Raw genomic sequence first — 26,941 nt, forward strand, 5'->3', positions numbered from 1 at the left:
GCGGGGAGCTGAGGGAGGGAGGAGGGTGCCCGGCGCTCCAGCCCCGCGCGCCCTCCCCGGGCATTCCGGTGGGCGTCGGGCCCTCCAGTGGCCACTCGGGGAAGCGCCGGCTGGAGCGCGCAGCCCCCGGAGAGTCAGGGCGCGCTCTTGCCTCGGGTGAGTGCTGTGGCCCTGGGGCCAGGCGCTCGGCCGCCTCCGCACGTCGCATTTCAGAGTCCGCCCCTCCACTCTCAGAGCCCAACCACCAGGGTGCCTGGTGCTTCTCAAGGGGTTAAATCCGAGCAGAAAGTGGAAACGTGTCTTCTGCCCTGGCGCCTAGTAAAAGAAGTGCAAACTGAATACGCCATGGCTTTTTCACTGCTCACAGGAGCAAAGATACACTGTGACTCTGAGCAAAGATTAAACACTGTGAGTGCTGAGGGAAAGGGATGCTCTCATACGCGGCTGGTGGGGGTGACACTGGCACAGCCGCATTGGAGGGCAGAGTGGCAACAGCATCAACACTTGAAGTGTGCACTCTGGACCTCAACTTTCCACACCTAATACTTTATCCTACAGATATGCACACCCATGTACACAAAGATGTACACACAAACATATTTGGGATATACAGTGTTTTATGGCCAAAGGCTGGAAGCAAATTATTTTATCATCCATGGGGACTGGACTAAAAATTATAACACATCCGTACACAGCCAGCCCTAGGGCTCTAGTGGTTAAGATTCGCACTCTCAGCGCCACGTCTGGGTTTGTTTCCCCGCAGAAGTTGTCCGACACTGTGGCAGCTGCATGTCGCAGTGATGCTGAAAGCTCTGCCATGGGGATTTCAAATTCCAGCAGGGTGACCCATGGTGGACAGGCTTCAGTGGAGCTTCCCGGTTAAGACAGACTCGGAAGAAGGATGGGGCCGCCCACTTTCAAAAATACTGACATGAAAACCCTGTGAATGGCAGCGGAGCACTGCCTGGTGCAAGCTGGAAGGGGAGAGGTTGGTGCAGAAAGACAGGCAGGATTCCGCGCTGCTGTCCACGCGGCACTAGGAGTTGGAATTGAATTGAAGATAATAACGAAAATCCATGCAGGGAATGCTATGCAACTCTTAAAAAGAATAAGAATGACTGTAAGTGTGGAATAATCACCAAGATCCTTTGTCAAGAAAAAATTAGAGTGAAAAGCAGTAACAAAGCATATGTGACCATTTGTGTGACAACAACAGAAGGGTGCGTGCGTGATCCGGATCTGCTTCAAATGCGTGTCGCCGCCTCCAGGAACAGCCACCGCTCGGAGCCTAGTGCGGGCCGCGGTGGGAAGGCAATTTTGCTGCTCACAGCGGGTTGTTTGCTCTTGTTTTGTTTTGCTTTTTTGGCCATTTCCAAATACTTGTTATTTTTTATTGTGAAGGACATCAAGACTGCACGTGGCATTTACTCACCCGCTCTCCTGGAGGTGGACGTTTGTGTCGTTCCCAGCCTTTCGCTGTTGTGGATATTGCTGCCATGGGCCTTCTTACACGTCTCCTGCTGCACACGGGGGCATAGCTTTCTAGGGCGTCGGTTCTCAGATGTTTCAGTCCCAGGATGCCTTTCCACTCTTGAAAACTACGGTTGACCCCAAAGAACCTTTGGTTTTGTGGATTATATCTGCCGATACTTATCTTATTAGCCATTTATTTATCCCAAAATGACAATATCTCATTACATGTTAATATAAGTAACGTATTTTATGAAAAATAACTATATTTTCCAAAATTAAAAAAAAGTGCTGAGAAGAGTGACATTGTTTTACAGTATTTTTGTAAATCTCTTTAGTGGCAGACAACAGAAAACAGCCGGATTCTCTTGCCTGCGTCTGCGTTGTCTCCTAACCTGCATTGTTCTGGTGGAAAATCCAACTTCACGCAAATATGTAGTTGGAAAAGGGGGCAGTATTTACAGCCTTTTCAGGGGGTTGTGAATATTCTCCTTTGCTACTATGCTGAAACTCAGCAAGTGGTAGTTTTTTGAGATCAATTGCTATTTGAAATCTGAAAATAAGCCAGTGGACGTTCTGTTAATTCGAGCCCACTGGTCCGTCTTGCAGCTCGAAGGGATTTCTTGCCCAGGCGTGACTTTGTAATGTCATCTGTTGGTCGTTTGGGAAATATGAGTTCACTGAACCAAGAAGTTCTTAGGAATGTTGGCACGCTTCATTACATGATATTTGTAAATCACATTCATTAATATCATACTGATCTCAACCCAAAAAAGTCCTTAAATATTAGGAAGCTGTCAAGGTACTGAGGCGGATACATGTTCGACAAGTGTCCAATTTTCTCTTAAAAATGTGAATTTTATCATTGGCAACATATACTATCACTTGTTTTCCTTGAAGTGACAGGCTCATTTTGTTCGTTTTCGAGACAATATCAGTCAAATAGTGAAGTCTGGAAACCGTAGGTGGTCAGTCCTTCCGTCAGGTGGGAACGGTGTCTGTGGGGAAGCGGTCGTTCGGCTCCCGCGGCGCTCGCTCTGGGCCTTCCCTCTGGACCCCATCAGACCGCGGGAGGCAGAAGGCGTCCAGGTGGTCTCCTTTCGTCATGTAGAACACGCCAAAGACGTGTACTCAAGGGCTGAGATTTCATAAAAGTGGAGAAGCTTTGCCTCCTCGAGGACGTTCTCAACTCACACTCGCTTTTGTCCTTTACTGTGAGTGTGTGGCAGTGACAGACGCAGTGACCACTGGAGTGGCCTGGGGCCTCTGCCTTGATTCCGGCTGAAGTGGCAGCAGTTTTTTGCACCATTCTTTTCCACATCAGCGCAAATGTCAACACCGTGAAAGGGCAGTAACACTGTGTAAATATGGAAGTTGCTTTGTCCTTGTGGACCTCTGAAGGGGTCCCAGGGCCCCCGGGAGTCCATGGACAGCTCTGAGCTCTGTTGCCCTAGGCTTACCTTGGAGGGGCTCGCTGCGTGCATCCCAGGCTGGGCACGTGGCTGCACCGTTCACACTCCCAGCAGAGAGCTGTCCTTGCTCCACGTCCTCACAGACACTGGAGATTGTCAGACTTTCTCATTTTTGTTAAACAGTTAAATGGAGCATCTTTTCTTGTGTTTTGGACATTCTTGTTTTCTCTTCTATGAAATGTCTGTCCCTGATTTTTGTCCAGTTTTTTATTGATGATTTGTCTTTTTCTTAGGGATTTTTAAGAGTTTCTGTGAGGTTTTTTTAATATGTACTAGTTAATTATCCTTTGTCAGTTAAACAGACTGCAAATTTTCTTCTCCTGGTTGGTTGCTTTCATTCTCACTACTATGTTTTTTGATGAACAGGTGTTCTTAATTTTCTCCTTATAAAGAACTTTATTATTATTTTTGCTTTCATATTTTGAAGCTATGTTATTCGGTGCAAACAAATTTAGACTTGTGACACATTCCTGATCAATTGGACCGCTTGTCATTGTGCCAGTATCCTTTAAACTCTCCCAGTGCTTTCTGCCTTAGAGTCGTTTTTTTGCCCTAAAGTCTATTTTGTCTAATAGTAATTTAGTTAGGTGATATTTATCATATGTATTTTTCTATTTTTTCACTTGTATCCTTGGGCTTGGGGTGTGTCTCTCAAAAATAGCAAGAGGCTGGATTTTTTTCATTGCAGTGAATGTAATTGCTGATCTCTGTGGATCTGTTTTTACTCTCTTCTTTTGTACTTTTCCATTATGTTTCTCATCTTTTCTGTTTCCTTTTTTCCCTTCTTGTGGATTCTTTTAAATTATGGTACATTTATACAGTGGAATATTCTATATCGATTTAAAAAATTATATTTCCAAATGATAGTTTATGGCACATGGAAAGGTTCATGTGGAAAAATATGGACCTATATCTACAGTTACATACAGATAGATGGATACATAGAGACATACAGTTGATTCTTGTGGTTCACAGAAGTTACAGCCTGTGGTCGTCGTGAGCACTGAATTAGTGAGCACAGAGCCACCGTTTCTGTGGAAACGCAGAGGCAGGCCCCTGTGAGCCTCTCATCACAAAGTTTTCATCAACCAGTCGGTATATAACCTGTGTATGTGTGTTTCTGTCTAAAGATACCTTATTTAATGCACGTTGTTGATTCAGTAACATTGGGCTCATGCCTACAGCACTGTCACTCATGTCTGGACGAAGCTTAGCTAAGGCGTGTTCTCTCCTTCGGGCCCATCACAGCCTTCACGGGCTTAGGGAAGCGACACAGGGCGGAGGCACTGCGGTTGGGGGCCACTTTAAGCAGTGAAATATCCATGACACTAAATAGACCGCAAAAAGGACACTTGTTTACAGTGTTGGAGCTGAAATGAGAAGGCAGGGCGTCGCCCAGCTCAGCCTCAGCTGGGAATGCACAGGTGCGGCCGGCGACTCAAAGGTTTTGCCACTCTGCACATGCATGAATGACAGTGACAGTGATCAGAGTATTAATTTTGGGGTTACAAACAAATTTTTAGAGAGTAGACAGATTTACAAATACAGAATTTAGGAATAATGATCAACTGTGTAAATATATATATATATATATCTCATATTAATAGATCTCACATTAAATTACATTTTTAAGCGTATAGAAAAAAGACTAGAAAGATACACATCAAATCATTGGTATTTGTGGATGGTTTTGAGGTTTCGGCGTTTTTCCAGATTGTCTATAATGATCATGAACTGACTTCATGTTCAAAAAATTATTGACAGAAAAACTGGTCCTATGTCTTCCCCAGCCCTGTTTCAGTGACAAGACTGACAACCTAGAGGCTTATGTGAAGTGGTTCAACAGACTGTGCTACCTCGTGGCAACTGAGATCTGCATGGTGCGTAGAAAGCCGGGGGCATGGCCTGGCACAGCCAAAGGTGGCCGGGTGTGGAAGGAGCCCACCGGGAGGGAACCAGAGGGCCTCCTGAGCCCATGCATCTCTAAGCCCAGGGCCAGGCTAAGCATCCCTCCAGGTCACCCGGTGTCACCCAGCTTGCCTGCAGTGACATTTGCCCCCTGGGTAGAGCCTGGCAGGGATCCATGGCCTCTGACGAGGGTGTCAGAGACTGCTTGCTGAAGGAGTGAGGGGCAGCTGATGTTCCCGCAAGGGGCTCTGCTTCCTGCATCTGGGCCTGTCTGCCGTGGTGGCCTGGGCTGCAGCCACATTTCGTCCCTGGCTGGCTCAGGACTGAGAGGTAGAAATGACCTAACTATTAAGAATTGGGAGATTGCACCTACAAAGTCTAGGTCCCTGGCTTCTCCTGGAAAGCAGGAAGACCCAGCAACGCTGAGCCAGACGTGCTTGTCCCTGGGCCACGGTCCCACCGGGCCATACCCTTCCACCCTCTTCTCTTCCTTACAGCAGAGGGACCTTCCTCTGAACCCACTCTCCCGTCAAGCCCCAAGGCCACTTGTCAGGGAAAGATCACAGGCAGCGTGGCTGCCAGGTTGGGCTCTCCGGAAGCAGATGCTGAGACAGAACTTGGGGGACGAGGTGTTTATGAGGGGTCAGCACCTGTGACAGAGAAAGGGGAAGAGGCAGGACTGCTCAGAAGGAGAAGCTGATCTGCGATGCCTCTCCCTGTGGGAGTGTTTCCTGTGGGACAGCCCACCCGGGGCCGGAAGGGTTGGCCTTTATCCCCCACCCGCGGGAGGACAGAGTTTGGTTCTGAGCCATCAGAGAGATTGATGTCTCAACCTCGGCCACAAGCTGGGGTTGAAGGCACACAGTCATTCTACAGAAAGCGGTGGAGGGGCTGCTCAGAGGACAGGGTCTGGCGTCAGCACGTGCCCCCGCATCATGTGGGGAGAGCAAGCTTGGTGCTGGGAGGAGGGCGAGGGAGCCATGCTTTCTGCTTCTGGAGGGGGCGTGCTGGAGCTGGGCCTGAAGGCAGACATCCCGGGGAGCCCTCAGCCCCAAGAGAGTCCCACCAGGCCGAGCTGAGCCCTCCATGGCATTGGGCTCTGTGCCGGCTCTGCCCAGAACGTGCCTGAGACCCTGAGCCCTCAGTCTATGAATTGCCCTGGGAGAGCGCCTCTGCTATGAAACAGGCTTAGAGAAGGCTGACGAGCAGAGGTCTAGGCAGGGCCGGGTGGGAGCATGTCATCACTGAGCCTCAGGCTCCCTGTCCCCAGCCAGCCAAGAAGAAGCAGAGGGCGCAGGTGATCGAGTTCTTCATTGACGTGGCCCGCGAATGCTTCAACATTGGCAACTTCAACTCCCTGATGGCCATTATCTGTGAGTCTGTGTGGCCGGCCTGGGGCCCCCCATGCACGTGCCCCCAGAAAGGTTGAAGGGGGTGCACTCAGGCAGACAGGCTGCAAGCCAGAGTGCTCCTCTGGGTGGGGTCGGTGCCGGCTGGGCCCACCTCCCGTCCCAGAGGTTCAGGGGAGGTGCCCTTGAGGCCGGCTGAGCCTCCTCAGGGTGCTTGGTAGGGCTTGGCAGTGCGTCCCCAGATCCAGGAGGAGCAGGGACCCAAAGCAGGCCCTGGCCACAGTATGGGGCCAGTGTGGTGGGGACGGGGACAGGGACCTGCATGCACAGAGTCACAATGTCCACCACCATCCATCCATAGTCTGGCAGGCAGAGGCCACTGCGGACCTCAGCCTTGGTCAGGGTACAACCTGAGGGGCTGGGCCAGCTGGGACCCGCAGAGGCCTCCAGCCCGAGCGAGTGAGTAGGACTGTGCAGCCCGAGTTGCCCCCAGCTTGGCCCTCCATCTTCCAGCCGGCATGAACATGAGCCCTGTCTCCCGGCTGAAGAAAACCTGGGCCAAAGTGAAGACAGCCAAGTTTTTCGTCCTCGAGGTAAGCAAGGTTGCTGGGCAGCCAGGGGCCACTGGCCATCCCCAGGATGCAGCAGTCCAAACGCTTCTGTCTCCTTGCAGCACCAGATGGACCCAACAGGGAATTTCTACAACTACAGGACAGCCCTGCGCGGAGCAGCCCACCGCTCGCTGACCGCCCACAGCAGCCGGGAGAAGGTAGGTCAGGGCCTGCCCGGCCCTCAGAGCTCCTCTCTTGGCCCAGGTGGGCTGCATCAGAGAACCTGGATGCTGACTGGACAGTCAACTGACCCAACCCCTTGCCCTTCTACAGCATTTGTAATAGACAGCCTTTTTTTGGTAATGTTGCCTTACTTGCATGCCTCCACCATGGGGAACTCACCACCTCCCAAAACAGACCAGCCCACACCCTAGCAGCTCAAACTGGAGAGCAGTGCTTCCTTACGGGGCCACAGTCAGCCCCTGGGGCGGTCTTCTCTGGAGGGCCACGCAAGCGAGGCTGCTGCCCCTTCTACCCACCAGTCCTTCAAAGCCCCCAGGCCCCTCCCTCCTCCTCCTGAGTCAGTGGCCCTATGCCCTGACCGGTCCTACCCTGGTCTCCAGTTCCTTTCTCACTAGGGTCCCTTTGACCCCTGAACTGCTCCATTGGTCAGAGTTCCTTCTGTTTCAGACCAAATTGTGGTTCCAAGCACACTGGGTCTTACAGCTCCGTATTCTAGATGCAGCACTTCACTGATGTGGCCTCAGGTCGCAGTTGGTCTCCAGCAATGACTGCACCAAGCTGCTTGCTCACTAAAGCTGCCTTTCACGGGTCCTGTGCTCACACATTTGCATTTGGGGGCCTTCGCTCACCCCGATCAGTATTATTTCTCCTGCAAATTCTCCTCATGGCCTCTGATAAAAGAAACCATGCCCAGGCTCTGGGATTGCAATGATCCTCGGGCTTAACCCTGACACCAGCCCGATGATTAGAGTTGTTTGTCTTCACGGGGAGGAAACCTCAAGACTGCCAGGCCTTTTCAGTCTGGTCTGTCGCAGGAACGTTGGAGGAGCCAGGTCCCTGCCACGGTTTGTGGAGGTCTGTTTCCAGCTTGAGGGGTAATAGAACCACCTGTGTTCCTGAGATTCTAAGTCACTCTGGAATTGTGTCGCATGGAGGCCAGTGGCCAGGTTTGGGGAGCAGGCCGAGAGCGGCACGCTTGTGCCACCCAGCAGGCCTTCCCAGCCCTCCCCCAACTCTCAGTGGGGCGGTTCTACACAGACCTGGCCACTTGGATGGCTGTGGCCTGTGCAGCTGGCCCTTCCTGTGCAGGCTGTGAGCACTTCAGCAATGTGGTCCCGAGAGAGCTGATGTGGAGGGGACGGCATTCAGTAAGGCAAGACTCAAATCCCAGGGCAGATGAGCCTGTCCCCCAGGACCCAGGAAGCTGGAGAACCAAGGCAGCAGGGACAGGGACCTCGCGTCACTGAGCACCCACCACATGAGGGCCACTTGCCCTCCAGCCCTCATTTAATTCTGACAACTACTCCGTGCGATGGATTTCAGCATTGCCATTTCCCAGCTTAGGAGACTGAGTCTCAAAGAGGGGATCTCACTTGTCACATGGCGAGGAGGTGGCAGAGCCAGGAGTCGGACTTCAGCCTGCCTGGCTCTGAATCTTGGGGTCTTTGTGTACCACCGTGTTGCCTCCCATTCCCAGGGTGCAGGAGCTAGGTGGCAGGCACAAGGGCCCTGGCATATGGCCCAGTGTTGGACTGTGGTCTGGGGTGGTAGAGGTGGCTGCAGCCCTTGGTCTGAGGTGTCAGCCATGGCACTGGCACTCTGCACTGTTTTTCTTCCATCTGTGCTGAGGCAGGTGGCCGTGGGGCAGAGTGAACAGACTGGGACTTCGTGTTCCCATGCTCTGAGCCCCCTTCCAGCTCTGGGGTGCTGGGACGCTGTGCATTTAGGTCTGGCGCTGTCAGTGGGTGCTTTACAGAGCTGTGCATATAGTTTCACTGCATTCTCCTCTACCTTCTATAGAGACATGGACCATGAGCGAGGCCCACAGAAGATGGTCCATAAATGGATGGAAGGCTAAAGGATGAATGGATGGATGGATGGAAGAATGGATAGACAGAAGGATGGATGGATCAATGGAAGGATGGAAGGAAGGACAGAAAGATGGATGAATGGATAGAAGGGAAGCTACAAGGAAGGATGGATGGCTAGAAGAGGGACGGATGCTTGGGGATGCTCTTGCAGCCCCTAGTGCCCCCGACTGAAACTTTGAGGCCAGGAGGTCTCAGTGGTCGTGGCACTCTATGCTTTCTTCCTGCCTGTGGCCAGCTCCTCCCTCTTCCCTGGTCTCTGGCCCAGGGCCCGCTCTGCACAGGCTTCTCTGGGCCACCTCCAAGCTGAGCTGGGTTCTGATCAAACTGCTCAGGTCTGGAAAGCAAAGGCAGTGGGTTTACAGTCACGCCGTGGGGGCAGGGAGACCAGCTAGGGCACTAGAGCCTGATGTGATGGGCCTGGACCCAGGTGGACATGGCAGACGTGGTGGGAAGTGCTCATGTATGGAAAATGCTAGTGCTCTGGGCACCAGCTCCAATGGCCCTGCCTCCAGGAAGCCTGCATCAGGCCCGCAAGGAGCCATCTCTGTCTGTGGAGTCCCACTGACCTTACTCCCATCTCTGTCCCGGCACTTCTCCCCATTCCGACCCCATTTAGCCGTCATGTACTGACACTGGGCCTGGGACTCGGCACCAGTGGTGGAGTTGGGGAGATGGACAGAGACCATGCTCCCTCCTGGCACAGTGTGGAGGCAGGCAAGACAGGGACTCTGAGGCTGAGCCACCTGAGTCCTAGTCCTGCCTCTGCCCCTTATTGCTGTGTGAGCTTGTGTGAGTTACTTAACCTCTCTGGGTCTCGGCTTCCTCATCTGTAAGGTAGGGTAATAAGAGTTCTGCTTCACAGGACTGTGGCAAGGATGAAACACAATCCTGTGTGCATACAGCTCAATGCAGTGAGGCACTCAGGCCCACCACCAATGCCCCCGTGACAAGGGCATAGGCAGAGGGCTCTTTGGGAGCACACACAGGGACTAAACCCAGCCTGGGGGCAGCAAAGACCTCCTCACTCCGTAGGCTGTGTCCGTGACTGTGTCCTGCTACACAGAGGTCAGGGATGAATGTGTCTGGCACGCCCTCACTGCCCCCAGGCCCTGGGCCTGGCACAGAGAAGACCTGAGCCAATGTTTGTGGACCCATATAAATCTAGGGTGACCAGTTTGTCCTGGCTTCCTGGGGACAGCCCCAGTTTTAGCACCGAAAGTCCTGCGTCCCAGAAAACACCAGGCAGTTGGTCTCCCTGCTAAATCTGGCTCTGGTCCCGGTGGTCACTAGCTGAGTGGCCCCAGCCAGGCCCTGCCACTCTATGGGCCTCAGGTTCCCCACCTGCCCTGCCCAGCTGCGCCATCCACACTTCTGTGCTGTGCAGAGTGCTCAGTGCTGAGGTCTTCACTCAGAGTCCTTGTCAGCTTGGATGGGGTTGACCTCAGCACTCCCTGAGCCAGAAATGTCAGGTCCTGGTGCCCAGTCCCAAGGGTGATGGGCTGGAGGCTGGTCCTGACTGGAGCCCCTGGGCAAAGCAGCGTGTCAGTTTCCTGGGCTGCCGCAGCACAGCGCACACACTGAGTGGCTTAGAGCAACAGAATGTCTCCTCTCCCAGTTCTGGAGGCCACAGTCAAGGCTGGCGGGGCTGTGCTCCCTCCAGAGGCTCTCGGTGGATCCTTCCTTGCCTCTTCCAGCTTCTGATGGTCTTGGGCATTCCCTGGCCAGTGGCCACATCACTCCCAGCTCTGCCTCCACCTTCACATGGCATCTTCCCTGGTGTGTCCAAACTTCTCTCTTATAAGGACACAAGTCAGTGGATTAGAGCCCACCTAAACCAGTATGACCTCATCTTAACTTGACTCCATCTGCAAAGACTACCTCCAAATGAGGTCCTGTTCACAGGGTCTAGGACTTGAATGTATGTTTTGGGGGGACACAGTTCAACCCAGAGCAGCAGGGTAGACCCAGCAGGCTCCCCAAGGGTGGGGTGAGCTGTGAGCAGTGTGTCTCTCTCCCCTAGGAGTCAGCAGGTGCAGAGCAGAGAGGAGAAGCACGTCCACTGCTGAGACAGAGCCCCACCCTTCACAGGCCCCGCTCGGAGCCGCCCTCAGGGCCCGGCCTTCCCACGGTGCAGCAGCATCAGATCTTTAGCATCAAGAAAGACACAGAATGACAAATTGTTAAATATATATATATGTTTTGTTCAAAAAGAGGCCACAAAACTTCACAACAGATGATTCATAGTCCATACATATTTAACAGTGTGCTCAGCATGCACCGTTCCTCCTGGTGCACACGAGCTGGGAGGCCTAGGTCTGTGGATCCCCGGATTGTGGGGGGACGCTCCCACCAGCCTCTCCCAGCAGGCGAGGGAAGAAATGGTAAGGGTCATCGGAACTGTGTGTCTTTCTCCCAACCCCAACACCAGGAGGAATGGCCCCGAATACGGTAGGAGCTCAGTCAGCCCTGGGGTCTGCTGGGGCCTCGGAGGGAGCAGTCTGGCCCCAGGGTAAGAGGGCCCATGCCTGCTCTCTCTGTGGTTTCCACATGGCCCCATGATGCACACTTAGTAGCCTGTAACCCAGGAAGCCCCGAGGCTGCCAGCCTCGCCCAGGGAGTCTCTCCAGCCCCTGCCTCGGGGTTGCGCCCAAGGTCCCTGGGGCAGGTGGCTGCTGGCGAGGCTGCCTCCTGCCCGGGCGGCCCTGCAGGGAGGCCAGCCAAGGGCCAACCTGCAGCGTCTCCCTTCCAGATCGTCATTCCCTTCTTCAGTCTGTTCATCAAAGACATCTACTTCCTGAACGAGGGCTGTGCCAACCGCCTCCCCAGTGGGCATGTCAACTTCGAGGTAGGATCTTGGAGCCCCTGTGGGTTACAGGCCAGTAAAAGCCCCCAAGCAGGCGCACCAGCCCTGAACAGTTGGACTAAAGGGTCCCCGAGAGGAGTGCAGCCAGCCACTCACAGCCGGCCCTGAGGTGGGGTCATCAGAGTCCCCCCACCTACATTGTCCAGAGGGGGAGACCAAGGCCCATGAGGCACTGACTCCCGCTCCGTGTGGGCCTTGTGCCCAGAACAGGCAAAGCAGACTCATTTTCAGCCCTTGAGGAGCACCAGCCTGGTAAGGAAGACAGCCCTGCAGGGCCACAGTGACAACTGGCGAGGTGCCGTGACAGTGGCTGCACACGGGCACAGTGCACGGGGCCGGGGAGGCCTCCCAAAGGCAGGGCCCTGAACAGCAGGAGGAATTGGTCAGGCAGAAGGCAGAGGGAGCAGAAGGAAAGATTCTTCTCCCTCTGCAGATGCTCGCCACTGTCAGCTCAAGTGTCTTCTCCTCCAGGAAGCCCTCCTTGACCTCCCAGGCAGAGGGAGGCCCATGCACAGCAGGTTGGACATCCTTTGGTCACAGCACTCCAGTTCTCAAGCTCCTCAGAAGCAGGGCCAGGCTGATCTGCTCTGTGTCCCAACCCTCTACACAGGCCCACGCAGCACACGTGTCTCAGAGTGGCTGGTAGGCTAGGTATGGTGGGGGCGGAGGCCCAGGAGCCCTGAGGGCATGGGGCAATGCGGCAGGAGGTAGCTGCGTCAGACAGGCAGAGCACGCCACGCCGCAGTGTGCTCTCCCAATCTGTAAGGAGCGGCTCTTCTCCCACAGGAGGGCAGGCCCCACCCAGCCTCCATCTCCAAGGGGCAGGCAGTCCTGGGCTGGCCCCTTGCTCTCTGAGTCTCAGTCTCTCCCTCTGCAAAACGGGGCTCCAACCACGGCCGCACAGAGGGGCCAGGAGGGACGGACATGCTTCGAGGCCCACCAAGGCCTCTGCAGGTGTCCCCTGCTGACAGGGCCCCCGGCCAACACCTGGGCCCTTTGGCTGGAGTCACCTCTGCTTTGGGGCCTCACACAGATACCCCACAGACCTTCACATACTGCCCACAGGGCTGGTGACCCCTGAGGGCCAGTGTAGCTGGAGAAGTCCAGTCCAGAGGTGGCCAAGGCTCTGCATCCTGGGGGGCAGTCCCGTGAGGCCACGTGAGAGACTAGGCTAGGGTGAGGCTGCAGGGCCCAGGGGACCCCAAAGCACACCAGGTGTGGGAGCCCTTGTCTTTGCCCTTCTTGAACCAGTCCTCAAAACTGAGGCCAGGGTGGGAGAGGCAAGACTGCAAGGTGCTCCTGTGGCCCCAGATCGAGGCACAGGCAGTGCGAGCTGGAGCTGGCCACCAGAATTTACTGAAAATTCTACTTAAATGAATTTCCTTAAATTTTATTTAAATATATTTATTTAAAGTTTTTTGCATCATTCTCTAAATAAACAAACGTGTCATACGTAGGGCCATATCACTTGTCATAAGTAAGGATGACCACAAAAACAAATGGAATGGAGCTAAAGTAATAGTCCCCTTGAGATGCGCAGCCAGCCAGCGGCCCAGCTGGCTGCTCTCTCCCACGAAGAGAGCGCCTGGTGAGCCCGAGTGTCAGGTGCGGGGATTCCTCAGGGGGAAAGAGGAGACGTGACAACCACCTGGGTTTTCCCGATGGGTGATTCAGTCATTTATTTCCCAGTGGTCCTGCCTGCCCCAGAGGTGGGCCTCACTGAGAGTGATGAGAGAGCCCGGCCAGGGCCCAGTCTCACAGGTGACCTCCAGGCACTGGGGGGCACCCACTTTGTGTCTCTGTGACCCTGGCAGAAATTTCTGGAGCTGGCCAAGCAGGTTGGAGAGTTCATCACATGGAAACAAGTAGAGTGTCCCTTCGAACAAGACCGCAGCATCATCCACTACCTGCACAGCGCCCCCATCTTCAGCGAGGATGGTAAGGTGGCCCACGGCCTCCCTGACCCCCGGCTACGGGACTCTTGGGTGGTCTCATAGTCACATCGCCATTCAGGGCCCCTGCTCTAAGCAGAACGCACCGTACCCACATTTGCTGGCTCCAGGAGGGAGCAGAGAAGGCTGCATCCCCCAGCTGGATGGTTGCCACCCTCAGAGCACAGGACAGGGCCCGAGGAGCTGTGGGTTGGGACTCCAGGGCCAGGCGTCCCGCTGGACACAGCTTGGACGCTGTTGGGCATCATAAATCTGAACCATGCCTCTGTATGACCCACTTTCCTCATCAGTGAAGTGGGGGTGATGATAAGAACTGCCCTCCCAGGGTCACACGGGGCTGGCAGAGCACTGGGCTCATGGATCTTTCCACAGCTGATGTGCGTGCACGTGTGTGTGTGTGTGTGTGTGTGGTGCACAGCAGCATGAGAGCAGACACCCTTTCTCCAGAGTGCCATTGCTGTCCATCCCTCCAGCAGACCAGCGTTCCCACCTGGTCATTTGTCAGATACAGCACATTTGCTTCTGAATTTGCTCAGTGAGCATCCTCCAGGACTCCCTCCTCCAGGAAGAGGAGTGCTGGAGAAGCAACTGGTCATCTGGGCCTGAGCTGATCGTCCCTGTGGGGGCAGTGTGGCCCCATGGCTAGCTGCTCTCTGGGTCTAGGACACTCTTGAACCACCCTGAGAGGCCCCCACTCAGCATGCCAGAGGCCTGGCTCCTTGCCACAGCAAGCATTTTACAGAAGGACCCACACCCATACTCAGGAGAAGATGTTCTGCCAAAAATAAAAAATTAAGGGGAAGTATTGTTTAATGATTTTATTTCTGAATTATTAATACTTTCAACTTTGCCATATTATTATTCATTTTGAAGCCTTTTGGTGGGGCTCTCACCTGCATGTGGAGTCCCTCCCCTCACACAAGAAGCTCAGCAACCTGATGTATTCATCAACAAGCCTGGGCTGCTACCACCCCAGTGAGCTGTGTGACCCTGTGCAGGTTCCTCACCCTCTCTGAGCGTCCAGTGCTGCATCTATAAAGTGAGGAGAGAACATATTTCCCAGGGCCGCAATGAGAATTCCTTAAATTGGCACAGGCAAAGCCTATGGGACTACACTCCATGATACTAGTTGTATCTGTTTCCTATTGGTGCTGTAACAAATCACTGCAAACTTGGTGGCTCAAAGCAACACGAATTTATCCTCTTACAGTTATAGAGGTTAGAAGTCTGAAATCAGTTCCACTGGGCTAAAGTCAAGATATTAGAGCTGGGTATTTCTGGAGGGTCTGAGGGGAGAATCCATTTCCTGGTTCTTCAGGACTTCTAAGGGCCGCCTGTACCCCTGGCTCCCGGCCCCCCCCTCCATCTTTGAATCGCATCAGTCCAGCCTCTGCTTCTTCCGTTGTATCATCTTTTCTCCCCTGTAGTCAAGTCTCCCTCTTAGGACACTAATGACTGCACTTAGGGCCCAGCCTGGGTAATCCAGGATCATCTTCCCTGCTCCACTTCCTTAGCTAATCTCATCTGCAGAGTCTCTTTAGGCCGTAGATAGTAACATGGTCACAGGACCAGGATTCTCTGGGCTGCTATTAAACCTCCTACACTAGTTGTTATGATGATTGTTGTCATTAGCCACTGACCTCTTCATGGAACTTGGGCAATAAGATGTGTCAAAGGCACCTTAGGAGAGGGGCAGGGGGAGTGTAGGGGAAGAGAGAAAGGGGCATTTCATTCACTCGTTGAGTCTCAGGATTTCTAGAGAGTCTGATGTGTGCCAGTCAGCAATTCTGCTGTGAACATACAGATAAGAGCCTAGCCCTTCTGGAGCGCCCTAAGAGAGGAACACCTCTCATTTTGACCCTCTCTTTCTCCTGTCCCTCCCCCCACCCCCAAAAAGCAGAGAAAAGCAAAAGAGACCTCAGATGTATTGAGCCCTGACTGCCTCACAGCCTCTGACAGAAGTGCCCCCGGGCCCTCAGCTCCAGGCCTCCCCTGGCAGGGCCCTCCTGGCAATCCAGTCAGCCTTGAGGCTTCTTGAAGCAAATAAAAATACAGAAAGTCTCAGCAAAGAAACAGAAGATATGAGGAAGAGCCAAATGGAAATTTTAGAACTGAAAACTACAATAACTGAAATAAAAACTGAGTAGATGAGCTCAACAGCAGAATGGAGAGGACAGAGGAAAGAATCAGTGAGCTGGAAGACAGAACAATAGAAATCATACAATCTGAACAACAGATCCTCAAGAGCCTCTGTGGGGCTATAACAAAAGATCTAACACCCCTATCATCAAAGTCTAGGAAGGAGGGGGACAAAGAAGGCAGGGTTGAAAAAGTAATAGAAGAAGTAGTGGCTGGAAAGTTCTCACATCTGGAAAAGACACAAACCTGAAGATTCAAGAAGCTGGGTGAATCCCAAACAAAATAAACCCAAAGAAACCCACACCAAGACACATTGTAGTCAAACTTCTGAAAACCAAAGAAAAGGAAACAGATCTTGAAAGCATTGAGAAAGAAATGACACTTTACCTGTAGGGGAAAAACAATTCAAATGACATCTGATTTCTCATCAGAAACTATGGTGGCTGGAAGGCAATGGCACTCTTTTCGAATGCTGAAATAAAATAACTATCAACCCATAATTCTATATCCAGTGAAAATATCCTTCAGGAGTTTAGTAGAGATAAGTCAAAATTGAATTCTAAAAACTGTTTGGGCAACCTCCAGGAGGAAAAATAAAACAGAAACAAAACAAAGAGAGAACACACAAAAACCAAAAAAAAAATGAACAAAATGTCAGATTTAAGCCCTATCAATAATTATATTAAATGTAAATGGTCTAATACACCAAGTAAAAGACAGAGATTGGAAGAGTAAATTAAAGCCATGACCCAATAATATGCTGTCTACAAGAAACTCATTTCAAATATAATAATACAGCCAGGTTAAAAACTAAAAGGATGGGGAAACATTAATCAAAGGAAAGGAGGAATGGCAATATTAATATCAGAGGGAAGAAAATTTACAGAGACAGAGAGAAACATTATACAATAACAAAAGGGTCAGTCTCCCAAGAAGACATAGCAATCCTAAATGGGTATCCACCAAAAACAGAGTTGCAAAATTTATGTAGCAAAAACTGATAGAACTTAAAGGAGAAATAAACAGATCCACAATATAGTTGGAGACTTCAATGCCCCTCTCTCAACAGTTGATAGTACAACTCAACAGAAAATCAGCAAAAACATCGAAGAACTCACCATACCATCAAACAACAGGATCTAATCAACGTTACAGAACATTCCACACGACTACACATTTACAGAAGACACATTTTTTCAACTGCCCATGGAACATATACCAAGATAGACCATATCCTGAGCCACATAAAATAAACTGCAAAAAATTGAAGTAATTGAAATCATAAAGTGTGTTCTCTGATCACAATGGAATCAAACTAGAAATCAGTTAAATAAGACAACAGGAAAATCTCCAAACACTGAGAATCTAAACAACATGTTTCTAAATAATCCATGAGTCAAAGAAGAAGTCTCAAGGGAAATCAAGAAATAACTGAAGTAAATGAAAATACAATCAAAATTTGTGGGATGCAGCTAAAGAAGGGCTGAGGGAAAGAAATTTCACAGCACTGAATGCATATGTCAGAAAAAAGGAAAATACTCAAATCAGTTATCTAAGTTCCCATCTCAGAGCCTAGAAAAGGAGGAGTGAAATAATCCCAACGCAGCAGAAGGAAGGAAATAAAAGCACCAGAGAGCAGAAATCAGTGAAAGGGAGAACAGAACAATAAAGAAAATCAATTAAACAAAAAGCTGGTTCTTTGGAAAGAACAAAAAAATTCCCATCCTCTAGCAAAGAACCTCTTGACAAAGAAAAAGAGAGAGAAGACAGAAATTACTAATATCAGGAATGAAACAAGGGGTGTTACTACAGACTCTGCCAACGTCAAAAGGCTAATAAGGAAATACTATGAACAATTCTATGCACATAAATTTGACAAGTTAGATGAAATGGACAAATTCCTCAAACAACACAAATTACCACAAATGATAATTTGAATAGCCCTATAATATTATGGGAATTGACTATTAAAAATACTCAAAAACAGGGCCAGCCCAGTGGTGTAGCAGTTAGGTTCGTGTGCTCTGCTTCGGCAGCCCGGGGTTCACAGGTTCGGATCCTGGGCACAGACCGAGCACCACTGGTCAAGCCACACTGTGGCATCATCCCACATAAAATAGAGGAAGATGGGCAGATGTTAGCTCAGAGACAACCTTCCTCACAAAAACAAAAAAGCACACCCAAAAATGAAATCTGTAAGCCCAGATGGTTACACTAGAGAATTCTATTAAACTTTTAAAGAAGAATTAATACAAATTCTGCACAATCTCTTTCAAAAAATAGAAGCAGTGGGAACTTCCCAATTCATTTTAGGAAGCCAATATTAGCCTGATACCAAAACTACACAAAGATAGGATAAAAAAAGAAAACACAGATCAATATCCCTCATGAATATAGATGCAAAAATTCCCTAACAAAACATTAGCAAATAGAATCTGGCAATATATTAAAAATAATTATACATCATGACCAAGTGGGTTTATTGCAGAGATGCAAGCCTGTTCGATATTTGAAAAGCAATCAATGTAATCCACCAAATTAACAGGTTAAATGAGAAAAATCATTTGATTACATCAATCGGTGTAGAAAAAGCATTTGACAAATTTCAACAACCATGCATGGGAAAAATTCTCAGGAAATCATAAAAATAGAAGGAATTTGTCCACTTGATAAATTGTATCCACAAAACCCCTTCAGCTAACATCATATTTAATGGCGAAAGACTGTCTGCTTTCCACCTGAGATGGGGAGCGAGGCAGGATGTCTACCCTCACCACTCTTATTCAGCACAGTAATGGGAGAGCTAGTGCGTGCAAAAGGCAAGAAAAAGAAATAAAGACATACAGATCAGAGATGAAGAATTAACACTGTCCCTATTTGCAGAAGATGTAAAAAAATCCCAAAGAATCTACAAAAACTCCTAGAACTGAGTTCAGCAAAAGTCACAGAATGTAAGATAAACAGGCAAAAATCTATTGTGTTTCTATATATTAACAATGAATATGTGGACACCGAAATTAAAAATACAGTACCATTTATGATTGCTCAAAAAATGAAATACTTAAGTGTAAATCTAGCGACACGTGGACCAGATTGACATGCTAAAAACTACACAATGCTAATGAAAGACATCAAGGAGCTCAACAAATGAAGAGACGGAACGTTCATGAATTGGGAGACTCTACATGGCAAACATATCAATTCTCCTCCCCAAAGTTAAGTACAGGTTTAATGCAATTCCTATCAAAATTCCAGCAGGATTTTTTACGGATATAGACAAGATTATTCTAAAATTTGTATGGAAAGACAAAGGAATTAGAATAGCTGAAACAATTTTGAAAAAGAAGAATAAACTGGGAAGAATCACTCTACCCCATATGAAAGCTGCTGTTATATGGCTACAGGAATCAGGAGAGCGTGGTCTTGACAAGACAGGCACACGGGTCAATGAGCCAGAACAACAGACCCAGGAGTAGACCTGCACAAATGCGCCCAGTGATTTTTGACAAAGGTGCGGAAGCAAGTGAGTGGAGGAGTGATGGCCTTCGCGACAAGTGGTGCTGGGGCGTTTGGACATCCATAAACCAAAAAATGAACCTCATCCTAAGCCTTACACAAAAATTAACTCAAAATGGATCACAGACTCAAATAGAAAATGTACAACTATAAAACTTTAGGAAAAAAAGCAAGAGAAAACCTTCAGGATGTAGAACTTCAGGAATTCTTATAAAACTACGTAGGCAGTGGGGCCGGCCCCGTGGCTGAGTGGTTAAGTTCACGTGCTCAGCTTCGGCAGCCCAGGATTTCGCCAGTTCGAATCCTGGGCGCGGACATGGCACTGCTCATCAAGCCATGCTAGGTGGTGTCCCACATGCCACAACTAGAAGGACCCACAACTAAAAATACACAACTATATACCGGGGGGCTTTGGGAGAAAAAGGAAAAATTAAATCTTTAAAAATAAATAAATAAACAAACAAAAAAAACTATGCAGCTCCTATACGACAGCAGTTGTACTCTTGGGCTTTTATTTATTCCAGAGAAATGAATACTTACGTTCACACAGAAACCCATACACCAACACTGATAGCAGCTTAGCATGTTACAACCGAACACTGAAACAGCCCAGATGTCCTTTAGTGGGTGAACAGTAAACCAACTGTAGTATATCCACACCATAGAATACTATTCAGCACCAAACAGGCATGAAGTCCTGGTATACCCTACAGCATGGACAACCCTCCAGAAAATTACACTGAGTGGAAAGAGCCAACCCCAAAAGGTTACATATTGTACGATTCCATTTATGAATATCATATTCCTGAAATGACCAAATACAGACATAGAGAACTGATTAGTAGTTGCCAGGGGATCAGAAAGGGGTGGAGATGGGAGGAAAGTGGTGGGGCCATGAAAGGCTACATAAGGGATCCTCATGGTGATGAGATGTCTGCATCTGGACAGTATCCGCGTCAATATCCTGGTGCTGAGCCTGTCCTGTAGTTTTCCAAGGGGTTGCCATTGGGAGAAAGCGGGTAAGGGGTACACTGATGGCTCTGTGTATCTTACAACTGCACGTGAACCTACAATTACCTCCCAGCAACAAGTTTGATGTAAAAACTTAAAGCAATTCAGACTCTGTATAAAATAGATTATCATCATCAACCACAATTGCCTAATTTTACTTCATTTTCTGACTAGGTCTTTATCTGGCTTCTTATGAAAGCGAGAGCCCAGAGAACCAAACAGAAAGAGAGAGGTGGAAGTCTCTAAGGTGAGCCTGTGCGCCGCGCCGGGCTGGGTGGCCGCAATGCCTGCGTCTCAGCCCACGGGAGGCGGGCAGGTCAGGCCAGGGTCTTAGGAGTGGGGGCAGAACTCAAGGGCTGGGGTAGGAGAGGAGGCTAGGACCACAGGCTGCCCCTGCGGGCGGTCAAGACGTGTCCCAGGGCCAGAAACCCCTAGTCCCTGTTCTCACACCATAATGTGAGACTCACGCCATCTCCTGCTTGTTGGGCCTGTTAACCCAAGCCAAGCAGAGGTGGGAAACGATCCACAGCAGTGGGCCTTGAGGACCGAGCCCGGAGGATTGCACAGCACCCAGGGCGGGAGGCCGGTGCTGGAGGGCAGTATGGCCTGGCCGCGGCAGGCTCTCCCCACCCTCGGCACCTTTCAATCGGCAGGTCTTCTATTTTGGGGAAGACGTGAGAAGCGCTGAGCTGCAGGAGGAGGAGCAGAGGAAGTCAGCAGCAGGCTTCTGCAGCCCTGCCTCAGCCGGCCCAGCGCAAGGCAGGGGTGTTGGTGCCTCACTGCTTCGCAAACCGTGAACCTGTGGCCTGGCGCCACCACAGCGACCACGTGGCACAGGAGACCTTTTTCCTTTTGTGGAACCTCAGCCCTGGCAGGGCCTGGGCCTCCAGACGTGTGGATGGCACCTGCCATGGGGGCCCTGCCTTCAGGACAATGTGACAGCAGGTCACATTGCTGGTCAGTTTGTCCATCCTTGGCAAGGACACAGCACGGCCCCAAAGTGTTGGACGACGGCAGTCTTGATGTCACTGGGTGACATGTGCCACAGAGGCCGACACCCAGTCTGTTTCCAGGTGGCCTGGGAGCCCCCACCTCTCCAGCAGGCATCACAGTGATGTGAAAGGGACCAGAGCCCCCAGGGCCCCTGCCATTCTAGGATGGACCCTACCCTGCCCCTCGCCATGGCTGTTTTCTGAAGCCATGTGCACCCCCTTTCTGGATCCTGCTGGTATCAGGGGATGGCTTTTTGGTGACAGATCTGATGCAGGTCACCGGACAAATCTGAGTCACAGAGCTGACAACACGTACAGTACATTGTAAACTTCAGAGCCGGTATAAACACACATGAGTACACCCTGCATGTCCACGTCCACACCGTGTCTCTCACCCATGGGCGTGAGGTGAGCTTCCGCCAGGAGGCAGGCAGTTTCCACGCTCAGTTTCCCAGGGGTCAGGAGGGGGACGTGGTGGCCATTCCCTCCCCACAGACCCTACGTTGTGCTGACAGGACCTGGCGAATGGATACTGACAGCCTGTGCGGCCAGATGCCTCTCTTCTTGGGGAGTGGGAGGGGAGGCTCCTCTCATGGGCCCCCCCCAGCCCCTCACACACCGAGTCAAGCTTCTGTGCCTGGAAGCAGTGGTCATGGAGCTGCTGAGCCCCCACCCGGCATGTGACCAGGTCACCCAGCCAGGAAGTCAGGGAGGGTGATGTGTCACGCAGGTCAGGCCCTGCCGGGCACAGCAGGGTATGTTGGGGGACACTGACCCACCCTGGCCAGGTGCTGGCCACGTCAGGCCGCTCAGGGGCTGGGCCCGCTAGGTACCAGACTTGCCTGTCCTGGTGCCATGGCTTCAGCATAGGCACTCAGCACCTCAGGCGCCTCCGCTGACGCAGGGAATTCTGCCTGGTGAACCGAGCCGGGACCTCGGCCAGGCCCCGGAAGAGCCTGGCAGCCTGGCAGAGGTGTGGGACCGCTGCATGTTAGGGTCAAGCCCCAAGAGCTTCCCCCCTTCCCATCTGAGCCCCCAGAGAGAGGGTGAGTGGTGCAGGGAGCAGGTGGCAGGGCGGGGGCCGGGCTGCCACTGAGCTCAGGCTTCCACCCACCTCACACCATACTCAGATCCCAGCAGGGGCCCGGAGGGTCCCAGGAGCTGGCTAGGTGTCTCCTCATCCCTTCCTCCCTACTTAACATGCTCCCTTGGTGCCTGGCATCCCCTGGGGCAACATTAGACAGGACCCTCTGCAAACGTCAGCAGGGACTGTCCCTGCCTCCCAGTCACACTGAGCGCTGCCTGTCAGGAGCAGGGGCATGTGGTGTGAAGGAGTCAGGCCAGCCTCAGAGACGCATGATGGCAGGTCCAGGTCCGATGCCCATGGAGCTCTGGGAGGCCTGCCCGGGGCCCAGCTCCCACAGAGGAGGTTGTCTCCCACCCAGCCTTGGGGAAACAGGACACTCTGGAGGGGCCTCCCAGGCCACCCAAGGGCCCAGGCCTTGCCAGTCGCCTGGCTCCAGCTCCTTATCCCTGAGCAACTTGGTACAGGCGCCTGTGAGGGAACCCCAGGATGCTCAGCTTGGGGAGGCATCCGTTGAGGCTGAGGGACCTGGGGGCAGCTGGCCACGGTGCCCTCCCCTCCTCATGTGATCCCTCACCCAGGCCCAGGCTCCAGCTCTTTCTCCAAGGCCAGCCCCCAGATGCCTCTTCGCAGCCGTGCCCCCAGCAGCCGAGGCCCAGCTCAGCCCTCTGCATCTCCTGCCAGGAGATTGCAGCTGCCTCCTCCCAGGCTGCGGGGAACATGAGGGAAGGGTGTTGGAGAAAGCAGTTCAGGGCCTACCATTGAAACTCCAGTGGTTAGACCAGGAGGCAGGTCAAGCTTGTCAGTGCTAACAGGGCAGGGCTACAGCCCTATTGCTGCTGGGCCTGCAGCCCCAATGCAAAGGAAACATTGTTTCCTGTTCTGTGGCCTTGCACATGCTGTTCCCACCACCTGGCATGCTATTCCCACCTTGTCGATCTCGTCAGAGCAGCAGCCTCAGGTTTAAGGCCTGTCTTCTGGAGTGGGATTCCTAACATGCGGCCCCTCCTCCACGCCTGCCCCCTCCAGCCTGCCCACTCTGGGTGACCCAGTGCAGAATGGGTGTCAGGGGAGATGTCAAGGTGAGGTCTGGGCTCACCCCAAGTTGGAAGAGGGTTCAGGGCAAGAGAGAAGGAGACAGCCCATGGCCAGCCTCACAGAGGACGCAGGGCCAAGGGGGCTCGGGCTGAGTGTGTTTGTGTCTCCGGTTCATCCAAGGGGCCCTTGAACCCTGTCTCCACCTCCCTGAGCAGCCGCTGGGTGGCAGACCTTGTGCGGCCAGAAGTGGGGCTTCTCTCAGACGACCCACCCAGCAGCCCCCCAGGTGGGGATCATGGTACCACTTCTCCAGGTGCAGCCTCAGAGCCCAGAGAGGGACGGTGCTCAGCTCACAGCCGCACAGACGGTTCCTTAGCCACATCCAGGACTCGTGGTCCTTCCCTGCAAAGGTCCCTTTGTCCTCTTGCTCTCCTGGTCTCAGTCCCTATGGCCAAGTCAGATGGCCCACAGGGACTCCGAAGGTGGGTCCCACGCCTGTGGGGCAGTTGTCAGCAGCACTGGTGGTGCCCAAGACTAATGCCTGTGAGGCCCAGAACAGCGCTGGTGACGCAGACCCCCGACCCACAGCACAGGGTTTGAAGCCACCCAGCTCAGCCATGAGGCAGGCATCTGGGTGCCAGACACCAGGCATGGGGACAGCCAGCATCCCCACTGCGCCCAGGAGGCCAGGGAGAGGGCGGGGCCGGGGTCTCTCCTAGTGCTTTTCCCCAGCCCTGCAGAGAGGGAACAGCGCGGGTGGGGGACAGGAGGACGTCCTTGACGGCTTTGCCTCAGAGGCCCCTGGGCCTGGCTGGGGTTCAGAATCGGCCTGTTCTCACACGGGTGCTCCGCACCTCCTCTGAAACCAAAGCCCCACATCGCCCATCACTGGAGCCACACTCCCACCAGCCCCCACCCCGCCAAGCTCCCTGAGCGAGGGCATCCCTCTCACGACCAGCGACTCAGCCCTGTACCCCAGCCACACCAGGCCTCTGCAGAACCTGTCTGTCCCTCCAGGGCAGGACTCCAGGTAACCCCAGGGGACACCACAGACCACCTCCCCCCCCCCCAGACCTCAGGCCACTGCGTCCCTCACACTGCAGGGTGCATATGAGGTTCTTGAGGGCGGGGCGCCCTCCCCGGTCTCTAACTGCACCGATACAGCCCGCCGGTGGGTCGCGGGGCGAGGAGCCGTCCCTCAGTCAAGAGCTGCGGCCGGGTGTCCCTCAGCTGGGGCTCCACTGCACCGAAATGCAAACACTTCCCTCGCCGGCGCCAAGCTCCAGGCCTGGCACCACACACAGCCTAACAAACCCCACGAGGGAGGTGCTCTCACTGTCCACTGGGCAAGTGACGAAGCAGGAGTTCAGAAAGGCAAAGCCATGGCCCGAGGACACCCAGCTCACAGGGACGGGCCTGCCCCTACGAGGGTCCGTGGGCTCCAGAGCTCTGCTCCTGAGGGTGCGGAGGAGCCAAGGGGGCTCCGACAGGCCGCCAGGTCTCCCGCAAGCACAGACACAGTGACACAGGTCTGTCCTCCGCTCCTGCCCCTCCTCTTTTCTGGGTCCCTGAGCCCCCAATACCCCCTGATGTGTCATTGTGTTTAAGACAAAGCTCCCACTCCCCCTAGCTCCCCACTCCCTTCCGTGGGCCCTGCCGGGCAGTCATGCGTCGTCCCCAGCAGCAGAAGGGAGCAGGCTCACGTCCCATGGTGTCATCCTTTGTCACGGCACCCGTGCTGTGAGGCGCAGGTCCAGCTGCACAGCGTCTTCAGTGAAAACGGCTTCACTTTCAGTTCTCAGGACTTAGGTGGGGGCCTGGGGCCCTGGGCCGAGAGACGTCCCACAGGGACACCTGGAAATACAAGCACGAGAGGCCTCTCAGCCACAATCAGGCCCTTGCCCAAGGGCTGAGCGGCTGCCTGACGCCATTCTCCTCTGGCATCCCACCTGGGCCTCCAGGTAGGAACAGAGAGGTGGAAAGATTAACTGGGAATGAGCAGACCTGAGGCAATAAGCTAGAACCCTCATGTTGACCAACAGACCGTCCCCACGTGCGCAAGCTGAGAGAATACTTCAACAAAGACGGAGGAGACAGATAGCGGTGTGTGGGGCAGAAAGCAGGGGCGGGAAAGGCCAGCAGAGGCCAGATGGTGAGGGACCCCACGGGGCAGACCCAGCAGCTTGAAGCTGACCTTGAAGGGTCTGGGGGCCCCTGAAGAGTTTCAGGGGTGGATGGGTAGTTAATTTTATGTGTCAACTTGACTGAGCCAGGGGGCCCAGATATTTGGTTAAACATTGTTCTGGGTGTGTCTGTAGGGTGGTTCTGGGTGAGACTGACGTTCGAATCAATCAGTGGACTCAGTAAAGCGGATAGCTCTCCTCAACGTGGGCGGGCCTCAGCCCATCAGTCGGAGGCACGAATAGAACAAAAAGTGGAGTAACAGAATTCATGCTGTCTCTGCCTGTTTCCAAACTGGGACATTGTGCCTCTCCTGAATCTGGATTAGACTCTGCACCATTGGCTCTCCTGGCTCTCCGGCTTGCACAGAGCAGATCGTGGGACTTCTCATCCCCCATAATCATGTGAGCCAACTTCTTATAATAAATCTCTATCATCTGTCTATCTGTCTGTCTATCTTCTGTCATGTCTCCTATTGGTTTCTCTGGAGAATCCAGACTAATACAGGGAGTAACATGGTCCGTTTTAGAAGGATCTCTTTGATGTCTTTTACCTCAATAGTTCTACTTTTGTAATCTATCCTAAAGAAGAAATCTGTTAGCACAATATTTGCATAATGGAGAAGTAACCAGTGATTACTTTATTCCTATTCCTGTGGATTTTGCTCCCAGCCCAGGCCAGAGCCTGGAGAGCTCAGTCAGAGGCTCCCAGCTGGGGAGGAGCCGAGCCTTAACTCCTTCTTGGAGCCCAGAGGGGAGACTGGTGCGTTCTCCTGGCCTGCGCTAGCACACAGGATGGGCTGACAGCGAGCGGCTAAGTACAACACTAAGATCAGTGTAGCCAAGCGATGCAGAAAGCTCTCCAATAAATTTCTTTACTCCTATTGCTTTTGTGGACAATTACACTCTACTTACTTTAATAATTATTTACCCTTTTGGATTGGAACATAAATAACATACAGCAATGCAGAGCACAGTCTAAATCAACATGGCTTAATGCTAGCATGTACAGCCTCTCTGTCTAAATCTGTCTCTCAGTTACTCACTGAATCTCACACACCAAGGCACTTAGCAAGGAGACCCTACTAGGAGCTGCTGACATGAAGCTGGTGAGAGAAGAGGCAGGCTGGGCCACAGTGGAGGGGGCAAAGGGGGCCGGATAGGGGACATATTTCGAAGGTAAAGGCAATAGGGTTTGCTGATGAGGTGGAAGTCAAATGTGAGAGAAAGTGAGGGGTCAAGGCTGACTCCAAGGTTTTTGGGCCTCAGTGAATGGAGGAATGGAGTTGCCATTTACTGAGA

At 52.4% G+C, this 26,941-nt stretch overlaps 1 protein-coding gene across 2 annotated transcripts in view; it reads left to right on the plus strand.

Moving 5' to 3' along the window:
* The window catches only part of RASGEF1C (RasGEF domain family member 1C), an 84,112-nt gene extending 58,030 nt beyond the window's left edge, over nt 1–26,082 (plus strand). The window contains exons 7-14 of one of the 2 annotated variants that reach the window (XM_023617011.2): nt 4,733–4,822; nt 6,121–6,223; nt 6,713–6,792; nt 6,873–6,968; nt 11,614–11,709; nt 13,542–13,665; nt 20,520–20,592; nt 20,999–26,082. In XM_023617011.2, coding sequence (XP_023472779.1) covers nt 4,733–4,822; nt 6,121–6,223; nt 6,713–6,792; nt 6,873–6,968; nt 11,614–11,709; nt 13,542–13,665; nt 20,520–20,592; nt 20,999–21,023 — 687 coding nt within the window. In that variant the 3' untranslated portion in view covers nt 21,024–26,082. The remainder of the gene's footprint in view (nt 1–4,732; nt 4,823–6,120; nt 6,224–6,712; nt 6,793–6,872; nt 6,969–11,613; nt 11,710–13,541; nt 13,666–20,519; nt 20,593–20,998) is intronic. The other variant, XM_070233705.1, reaches the window with a different exon arrangement.
* The last annotated feature ends 859 nt before the right edge of the window (nt 26,083–26,941 follow it).

The sequence above is a fragment of the Equus caballus genome, chromosome 14, assembly GCF_041296265.1.
Source record: "Equus caballus isolate H_3958 breed thoroughbred chromosome 14, TB-T2T, whole genome shotgun sequence".
Taxonomy (NCBI): Eukaryota; Metazoa; Chordata; class Mammalia; order Perissodactyla; family Equidae; genus Equus; species Equus caballus.